Source organism: Nannospalax galili, unplaced genomic scaffold, assembly GCF_000622305.1.
Source record: "Nannospalax galili isolate Female #2095 unplaced genomic scaffold, S.galili_v1.0 scaffold128, whole genome shotgun sequence".
Lineage (NCBI taxonomy): Eukaryota > Metazoa > Chordata > Mammalia > Rodentia > Spalacidae > Nannospalax > Nannospalax galili.
Genome location: NW_008360322.1, coordinates 4,105,358 through 4,115,789, shown reverse-complemented (window position 1 = coordinate 4,115,789; position 10,432 = coordinate 4,105,358). Strand labels below are relative to the sequence as shown.

At 36.1% G+C, this 10,432-nt stretch overlaps 1 protein-coding gene across 2 annotated transcripts in view; it reads left to right on the top strand.

Annotated features, from left to right (window-relative positions):
* The window catches only part of Trim36 (tripartite motif containing 36), a 39,103-nt gene that overhangs the window by 1,489 nt on the left and 27,182 nt on the right, over positions 1-10,432 (top strand). Inside the window, exons 2-3 of one of the 2 annotated variants that reach the window (XM_008825256.3) lie at positions 1,494-1,728; positions 10,044-10,369. In XM_008825256.3, coding sequence (XP_008823478.1) covers positions 1,494-1,728; positions 10,044-10,369 — 561 coding nt within the window. Of the gene's footprint in view, positions 1-1,493; positions 1,729-10,026; positions 10,370-10,432 lie in introns of those variants that run through there. The other variant, XM_017796142.2, reaches the window with a different exon arrangement.

The following is a 10,432-nucleotide window of genomic DNA, read 5'->3' as shown; positions in this document are numbered from 1 at the left end:
TTGCCTCCCGAGTGCTGGGATTAAAGGCGTGTGCCACCACATCCGGTTTAGATAGGAGTTTTTAAATGTTGGTTTATTAAAATTTCAGGAATACTAACAATAATTCATAGAATTTTAAATTTGGGACAGCTGGGAAAAACTTTAGGTAAAGGATGGGAAAAGTGGTAAGAAGCCATCAAACCTGTTCAGTTATGAGTCTAAATGGTTCTCATTTAAAATGGTATTATGACAGACGCCTGTAGTTTTGATGCCTTATGATGGTGCCTTTTAGCTCTCCACACCCTTCCAATATTCATGAAGTGCTTTTATGATAACTGCTTTGCTGCAGAGCATGAGAGTTTCAAGCAGTTTAGTTGCATTACAGTTACAACACATGAAAAGGGTCAAATTAAATGCTGAACATTGCTGATGATTCAATACATTTCAATTAGAACTCCATGAACATATGACTTAGCCCGTTTATTTGTTAATTTTTTTTAAACAGCACTTTTTATTTGGCAATCTTGGAGTTAAAAGAATGGTTAGTGTCTGCCCTGTGTGGTGGTACACACCTTTAATCCCAGGACTGGAGAGGTAGAGGCAGGTGGATCACTATAAGATCGAAGCCAGCCTGGGATGGTCTATATAGTGAATTCCAGGCCAGCTGGGACTACATAGTGTGAGACCTTGCCTCAAGAAAACAAAAGAGAAAACAAAAACAACCCCCTACACACCCCAAAACCAGCTAACCAAACAGACAAAAAGCCCCAAAAGAATGTCACATTCATAATGTTTTAAAATAGAAAATCTTTACTTTTTAAAAAACTGAAGTCTTAAATCAGTAAATTTTATGATTTTGAGCAACTTTGTGGATTTTGATAGGGTATTTATGGTCCTTGTTGTAGTTTGCTTTCTGTTGTTGTGTTAAAACATTTTGGGGAGGAATGGCTTTCTTTTAGTTTACATCATGGAGGGAAGCCAGGGCAGGAACTTGGAGGCAGGAACTAAGGCAGTGAGCATGGAGGAACCTGATTTTACTGGCTTGCTTTCTCTAGCTTTCTCAGCTAACTTTTTTATGTAGCCTAGGCCCACCTGCCCAGGGATGGCACCAGCCCCAGCAGACTGAGCCCACATTCTATATCAATTAGCAATTAAGAAAATGACCCACAGATATGGCCACAGGCCAGTCTGATGGAGGAAATTCCTCTACTGAGATTCCCTCTTCCCAAGTGTCTTAGCAGTTGACAAAAACTATGACAGTCCTCTAATATTTTTACGCCACCCTTTCTCTTATATTTTACTTTCTTTTGTCTTATTGTCCTCAGTTCTCAGTTCTATGCCATGTATAGTAAAGGGTGATTCATGGTATAGAATTTCATAGGAAAAGAGAAATTCAGATGTAAAAAGTCTTAATTCTTTCTGGAAAGGTGAGCACATGTACTTATACTTGAGTGAGCATGTTAATATAGTTACCTTATAAGAAATTTTGACTCTGACTTTTTCTTCATTTTAAGGTGACTATTAAGAATATCGAAAAAGAGCTTATTTGCCCAGCATGCAAGGAGCTGTTTACCCACCCATTGATCCTCCCCTGTCAGCATAGCATCTGTCATAAATGTGTAAAAGAACTCTTGCTGTCTGTTGATGACTCATTCAATGATGTGGCATCAGACAACTCCAATCAGAGCAGTCCTCGACTTCGGCTCCCCTCCCCTAGCATGGATAAAATTGACAGGATTAACAGACCAGGTATGTGGGAAACCAGGATGGTATGGGGGTGGGGGGCTTATAGATATGTATTCAGTTGTAAATGTGGGAAGAATAATATTATTGTGTGCTTTTCCCAGGTAAACAAAACTATAAAACTGTGCCTTTTGATACACATTTAAAATGGATATTGACCACCAACTTCCTGCTGAACTGTTAACTATGTATTATAGGACATACTCTTAACTGTGATACCCTTGATAATGGTAGAATAATGGACTACTGAACTAGGGAAAGAAACACCTCTAAGTGGTGCAAACAAGTACTGCAGATTCAAGGACGGAGCTGCATCATGGCTAGTCCTAGGAAACTTTAGTCAAATGGCTTGGTCGTCTTCCATCTAAGGATTTTATTTTATTCAGCCATTTTAAATTTTTGGTTTTAAATAAGGGTTTTGGCTGGGCATGGTCGCAAATGCCTATGATCCCAGCACTTGGGAGGTGGAGGCAGTTGGCTCTAGAAGTTCAAGGCCAGCCTGGGATATATGAGAACCTACCCATCCCTCCCTCCTACCCTCCCCCGACACAAATAAGGGTTTTTGACCATCATAAGTAGTAGATCTGTAGTAATGTATGGAAGTAGATCTACTTTGACTTACAGCATGTATTCTATATCTGTGTCACATGGCCAACATTTATTTACATTGCTTCCTGTCAGGACATGTTACTTCTGAACAGCTATTCCAGGATTACTGTAGATGAAGATTAATTTAAAATTACAGAAGGTGCTGAAATTCTTCATACAAAAATCAGTGGTGAGGACCACTGGGCAGAAACACAGCCTCATGCTAAGTGTGTCCTTTATATTGAGTTGTGTGTGAGTAGCCATAAGTTCTGGACTTTGGAGTTTTGACTCTCTGAAATTTGGACTTTGAGGTCTTAGCCTTAAATATTTGTCTCTTGTCAGTTTGATAGGATAGGAGTCATCTTTTTAGACTTGTGAAATGTTTGTTTTTTTCTTTCAGAAAGCTCTTAAATTGCATTTAAAGAATGTCATCTTTTTTTCTTTTCCAGTCTATCCAATGATGTGGGTCTCCTTGGGTAGTATTTATGTCTGTGTACTGCCTCAGACTAAATAAGAGTAGATTCAAGGGTTATGCTACACGATTTTAAAAACAAATGTTTTTCTTCAAATGTCAGCCACTACTTACTTGGAAGGCATTTTGCACATATAAAATATATATGTCAGTAAAATCGAGTGGGCAAGCTGTGAGAGAGAGTTTGAGGACAGGGCTAACCATTGTGAGGTCATAACTCTTTGTTATGAGTCTGGCTCACTGAGGGGCAGAAAGACAGTAGTCTCTTGAAATCATCCTAGCAGATAAAACTTGATGATTTACTGGTGGATTTTCATTGAGCAACTGGGAATCCTCTCTTGACTAACCAAGGAAAATTTATTTTACATATATTAGTATTCAACACAGACAGTTAAGTGGATTATTTCTACTTAGAATTAGGTTGTGTTCGTGAACATATTTCATGAACTCCTGTATCTTACATATGATTTTCATCTCTAGATTTGACAAACTTCATTATACAAAATACTAGAATCATCATTGTTTTTAGGAACTTATTGTAAGCAGGGGATTCTGTAGATGCTTAGTGTATGTTGAATGGATGTTGAATGACACACGTCTAGTACTATATTCACACAGAGAGCATGTCACCATGAGTTAAGTGTAACATTGTTAGTTTCTTTTTTTTCAGAACAACCCCATTCCATCAGACATCCCACTGTCTAGATTAGACATGGAATTGTTGAGATTTTCTCCCATTCTATAAGACCACAGTGAAGTTGAATTATATCCCAATCAGAGAGTCAACAACTTTTATGTGAAGAACAGTTACAGGAAATAAGAATGAGCATTTAACATTGAGATGGCTTCAGAGTATGATTCATGTCTTGTGGGTGCAGAGGTGTGCATTGAGTGTCTTTAGCTAAGTTTCTGAATCACTAGATAGGACAGGAAGCATGAGAGAATACAAGTGCACAAGTCCTAAAATTGTCTGAAAATTTTGAAATAGACTGCTTACTTGTACCAGATCCCTACTAGAAGTGTTTAAATCAGGTATTAAATTTAGATGCTGTCTCGTCAACTGGGAATGTTAATGAGCAGATCCTGGCATGATAGACTGAGTTCTCCTTTATGTTACTTTGGTTAGATAAAGGTGACTATTTTGGCTTCCTATTGTCTTAACTGCTGTAAGAAAGCATCCCAATGTAAGCAGCCAACTGATTCTAGCCTCCCATTGGAGCCAGCAGGGCGTAGCTCAGGTCTGTGGAGACCAGGATGGATGCTTATTAAGAGAGCAGAAGCCACTTGGCACTAGTGACATAGGTATTAGGGAACCAGATCATCAGGCTTACTTTGTTCCAAACTTGGTAGTGGTTTTTATGTAAAAATGCTGGCAATTACTTCCGATTATTTAAAAGCACCATCCCAGCTCAACACACTGCAAGATCGTCCCATATATCTTTGGCTCTTGACGATCTAACTTTGGGGCCATCCATACTTCCAGTCTTTGTTTGAAGCAGTGGGTGGCTGACCATTTTCTGCAAATATTGGAGATATAATTTCTGCTTTGAGGGGTGTGTTGACATAGCTGTTCTGTTACCTGCCAGATCTCTTACACTGACATTCTCTGTCTTACTGAATACCAGTTATATCATTCATTCATTCATTCAATAAATATTTGAGTACCCTTACTGATTACCAGACAGCTAAATGCTGAAGAGTAATGAACAAGATAAAAACTTTTTTTTTTAAGTTGGGTGTGGTAGTAATGCCTGTAACCCCAGCTTTTGGTAGGCTGAAGCAGGAGAATTGCCATGAGTTTGAGGCTAGTCAGGGCCGTATAGTAAGACTTTGTCCCTCCAAAAGCAGCAGCAACAATAACAACAACAACAACAACAAAAAAAAAAAAGAAAAAGAAAAGACCTTGTTATCTTTTAAAGATATATTATAGCTTGCCATTGTACAAAGCTTCATAAGAGATGCAAAAATGAGGGCACAGGCTTTCATGAAGAACACACACAGAGCAAGTTAGTAGATAAGAAGAGACTTTGGGGCTGGAGAAGATGACTCAGTGGTTAAGAACATTTGCAGCTATTGTAGAGACCTGAGACCTGTTTGCAGTATCCACATCAGACGGCTCACAACTAGATAATGGTAATCATTTCTAGAGGCTTTTTTTGTTTTTGTTTTTAATCAGGGAATGTAAATTTTAGGTTTGTCTTCTATATGGTCACCAGTTTTAAACTACTAGATGTGACTACATTACAAATATAATAGTACCTTCCGTTTCTGGGCATTTGTCTATAATTTTTCCTTGGATTGATTTAAAGATAGATTTTCTGGTAAGTAATAACATCCTACCCCACCCATTTTTCCTGATAGGCTTCAGAATAATTTTTTCTTTTTGAGACGGTCTCCCTATAGCCCCAACTGGCCTGGAACTCGCTATGTAGATGAGGGTGGCCTTGATCTCACAGAGATCTGCCTACCTCTGCCTCCTGAGTCCTGCAATTAAAAGTGTGTGCCACCATGCCTTGCCAATATAAGTTTATAAAAAATCAGTAAGACATCCTTGAAAGGGAGATCAGAAGCCTGGTTCACAGCAATGGATATGGAAGAAACTTATTTCTAAAAATTATTTTGTCATTGATTTAATAAAAGATTAGACCCTGGGCACCCAGTACAGTGGTCCTTAGCCATTAAGTACTTGAAATATGACTTTCCTGAATTAAAATGTGTTGTAAATATAAAATGCATACTAGATTTCAAAAGATAAGTTAGGAAGATTTAATAATTTTTATATTTATTACATTTTTTTTTCATCACAGTTTCACCATTTCTTAACTTTTTTAATGTAGCTACTAGAAAACTTAAAATTACATTGTACTTGTGGCTCATGTATTTCAGTTGGTTAATGTTGCCTTAGACACTTAACAGATTTTTAAATAAAAGGGTACCTTGAAAGAATAAGGTTTCTGTGTATATCATAATTACATGTTCAGCTATATAAAGAGAAAAGGCATATTACTTTATATTTCTGATTTTATATATGCAATCTTTCCCTCTTTTTTGTATTTTCCTATTGTCAGAGATATTAGCTTTAGTAATTTTTATTTAGAGTTCTTAGATAGAAATACAAAATAAAATCGAGTATCTTGTTTGACATTTTACTAACAGTTATGAGAGATGAAATTGATTAAAAACACAAATCTTTATGACATAGTATAGGTCTTTAAAGTGTTGTACAGTGATGATGAATTCTGATTCTAATAGGATAACTTGAATGTTTTATATTACTGACTTCATAAATACCCTGTATATCAAGGAAAACACAATTTTTTTTGCTGTTAATTCAATAATTGCATTATGTTCAAGACACAATTACTGCTTTATCTTTTGTTGACAAGTTGTGAATATTCTCTTTGAAACTGAATTCTAAACCCAGCTTTCTGTTCATTGTTCACAGCATCACAACGGAGATCTTTGGGGTGGAGAGGTAGAAAATGTTTTTATGCTTTTGTGGCTGAAGGCAGTGTAGTGTTAGATTTAAATTCTCTTATGTATCTAGAGGTTCTTTAACATCAGTGGTCAAGTCATCAAAATTACATAGAATGTAAACAAATTGGACTGAAATGACTTAAAGGTCAACAGGAAGACTTTTCCAAAGAAGTTCTGATGTTTTCAGGGGCAATCCCTAAGGATTGCTGCTTGCATTTTGTCCGTACGCAGGACAAGACATTGATTTCTTAAATCCTGTGTACTTCTTTTATTTGATTTTTAATATCTAGTATCTGAAAAGCTTTTTACATTTACTTAGTATGGAATGAATCTTAATATTCTTAAATATTAAGGGAGGTTAAATAAGTCAATACTATCCTAGGCGTTAAAATTTTGATCATTGTTAATTTTGTAGTTATAATTTTTGCATGTTTTATGCATATAGTCTTTTCCCTGTTGTCGATGTTTTAAAAGTGTTTGCCCATCAGAGGTTTAATGTGGAGGTCTTACTCATTTGTGGGTAGATAATGTACACAGCTTTTTAGGCTTTCTGGAATCTGTGTGAAAGATAGCTAACCTATCTTTTTTTTCCCACTCCAGTTGACCTTTAAAGTACAATTGGCTTCTTCTTGGTCAAATTCTGGTGATACTATTTCATTAAAACAATACCTTACATGTTATGCTATCCCTTTTCTGTTCTCCTCATTTCCTTGTGAAACTTCTGATTGAAAAATCTTAAAGCTGCTTCAAGAAGTCATGTGAAATCTATTAGTGAGGCTTTAGTGAGTCTCTGAGAATTTCACTGTTAGTCACTGAGAGACAGGAGCGGTTTCTTTAAAGGCAGTTCATTTCAGACTGCCTGTTTTTGATTCATAGGGTAGCTGGGAAGAAACGTTTGCAGGGAGAAGAATGCTAATGTAGTGCTCAACGGGTAGGTGCTCAGTATGTGCCAAAAGAAGCAGATAGGTGCCATCACAAAATCCATTGCCAAACAAGGCCAACTAATGCCATTCCCACCGATGGTTAGGCAGTAATAACCAAAGGTTATTATAACAACCTGCAGTTGTTGCTGCCAGAATATGGGAGAGGATACAACTGCAGAGGTTTGGAATGTGTTATGAGCTGATTTTCTTCCATTCATATTGAAATACATTTTCTTTTTGATATTTAAGTGGTAAAGCATGTCTAAAATCTGGCTCTTTTGGAGAATTTACTATAAACCAATTTGAAAATATTTTAAACACTTTAAAATTGTGCCTAATTTTATGCTTACTGTATCTTTGAAGCAAAGATGTACAAATTGAGAGTATTTATATCATTTATAGATATTGACTCCACAAGTTGTGTGGCTGATGCTTGATCGGAGGTACTCAATTTTCCCATTCATCCTCCCCCCATGGTTTCTGTTACAGAGCAGTGCTGTCTAAATAGAACTGTCTCTAATGACAAATACTCAACCCTTCACCATATGGAATGGCAGCCACTGGCCTCGAATGCTCTTGAGAATTTGAACTATGGCCATTACAACCAAAGAAATGAAAATTTAATTATATTGAGTTTTAATTAAATTTAACTAGCCACATGGGCTTGTGCTTGTTTAGATAACACAGCTATTGAAAGTTGACTCTTACATGTCTTTCAGTGCAGTGGGATTTTTTTCATTAGGTTTACTTACCACAGTACGCTTAGATCTGTTGTACTTTCCTTATTGCTCAGACTGTAATATTATGAGAATAGTGGTAGAAGTTTACAACAGATGAAATGAAAGCTTGTTAGCTTTCATAAGAAAAATTTGAGAGCCTTACATTCCATTTAGAAAAATAATATTTGAATAAGCTATCTGAAAAATCACTCAGGTTTTTAATTTAGTATTTTATGATTTAAGAATTCAAGTGTGATGTTTTATTAAAACCTTATTTTCACCTTAAAAATAAGGGAACAGAGGTGTACAGAAAAGGAATAAAGCATTTTTTTGATATTTCTAAACATGAACACCAAAGTCTGGGTGTCACCAGCACACACGTTAAAGCATGATTTTTGTTTTCATGATTTAATTTTGTTTTAGCTCATTACTTAATTGGTTATAACCTTCATAGAACCAATGATAGCTGATTGTTTTTAACATTGAGTCTTGATTAGTGACTCACTTAAATTTCTATAACCTAATGTGTGGAAGGCTGTAATTAAATGTGAACTTCTATTTGTTTAAACTTGACCACTGCCTTATATGACTTCCAGAATTGTTTGGCTTGGTTTTCCCCCCAGATTTTTCATTGGCATGGTTTTTTGTTTGTTTTTAATTAGCTTTTCGCTTATTTCATCATGTGCTTGCTGTGGTGTGAAACATTTTGGACTGTATTGCATGTTTTTAGAATTACTGTAAGAATGTATTTAGAGTAGGATTTTCAGGTTTGTGTGAGCAGTTTCTTTTTATAAGATCCGTGTTTTAAAAATGTAAAGGTTAAAATGTCATTAAGTGGAGATACTAAAAGTATTCTGCATGTTTGCTACATAAGTAGTATTTGGAGCCCAGTGCCAGTTTGCATGCTATAAAGTCACTTATATAAATAATACTTTGGGCTGTCTGCTAAATTTCACCTGAAATCATACAAGCCATCTTTTAAGGTACTTTCCTGAGTGATGATGGCCATCTTCACAGGCAATATTAATGTTGCTATTTAAAGACCCTTGCCAAATATAGCACACTGAATTTACCCATCTGTCTTTGGTATTGGATCCGTGGTAGTATGAAAGAAGGCTGTAGGTTAGAAAGTTGCTGTTTGTATTGTGGAAGTTATTTTGTTGTCAACCAAGACTCTTAATAAATTAAGTATATCTCCACCTGTGTTAAATGGACAACACATGGATTTCTCTGAACCAACAGGTAAGGCCTATCGTACCTTGGCTTCTCGATTTGTTAAAATCAGGACAATAATACTGAATAAAATATAATGTTTAAGGTCATTCATTGTGTGTATTACAAAATTACTTGTGGTATTTTTGGTACTGAATCAAGTAATCTTAATGATTCTTTGTTTCAGGTCCTAAGAAGATTCTAAATGGTTGGTTCCTCTTAAAAGTTACTAATTTCTAGGTTTATCACTCTTTTGTAGATGCTATTTAATTATCTACTGGTCTTGCCTATTGAAATTTCCAGATAAAACAATACTACAGTGGGAAATATTGTATTGCAGTGGTTCTTAAAAATTTATTATCGCATAGTCCTTTGAGAATTTAATGGAAGTATAAACTAACCAGAAAACACACAAATATATGTAGATGGAAGGTTTTGCACACAATTACAAATTGTTTCTGGGTGGGCATTGAACCTGCCTAGTCATGGGCCATGGTTAAGGACTCTGTATTTTTTTTACCCCTCCCCCATTTTTTTTCTCAATCTAAGATGGTTGTTTACTCAAGTGCCTTTGGATATGATATGTGAAACTAGCTATGTTAATTACATAAGATTCTGACCCCATGTAATATTGTCTTATATATTTTATCTTCATACCTGTTTTTGTTTTACTATGGGCTTATATGGAATTTATTATAGAATATTTTTCTTTTCTCTTTGATACAACTATTTGAATTGTTTATTATATACCAAGGAAAAACACTTTTTAGGAAAGCATTTTCAGAATGCAAATTGACTCAAATGTGGAGCCACTTGGTATATTTATATTATGTTATTGTAGAGACATCTCTCTCTAAAACTGACTCCTCTTTTCTTCATTCTAATCATTTTCCTATGACTTAACTAAACAAAGACTTACTAACTATACAGGCTGGAAGCGTAACTCACTGACCCCCAGACCAACTACTATTCCTTGCCCTGGCTGTGAGCGTGATGTGGATCTGGGAGAACGAGGAGTCAGTGGTCTGTTTCGAAATTTCACTTTGGAAACAATTGTGGAGAGATATCGGCAGGCAGCAAGGGCAGCCACAGCCATCATGTGTGACCTTTGCAAACCACCACCTCAAGAGTCCACGAAGAGCTGCATGGACTGTAGTGCAAGTTATTGCAATGAATGCTTCAAAATTTATCACCCTTGGGGCACTGTGAAAGCTCAGCATGAGTATGTGGGCCCCACCACTAATTTTAGACCTAAGGTAAGTTAGAGTAGAAAACATTGACGAAATTATCTTGAGTCTAGAACTTGACAGGGAGGAAAT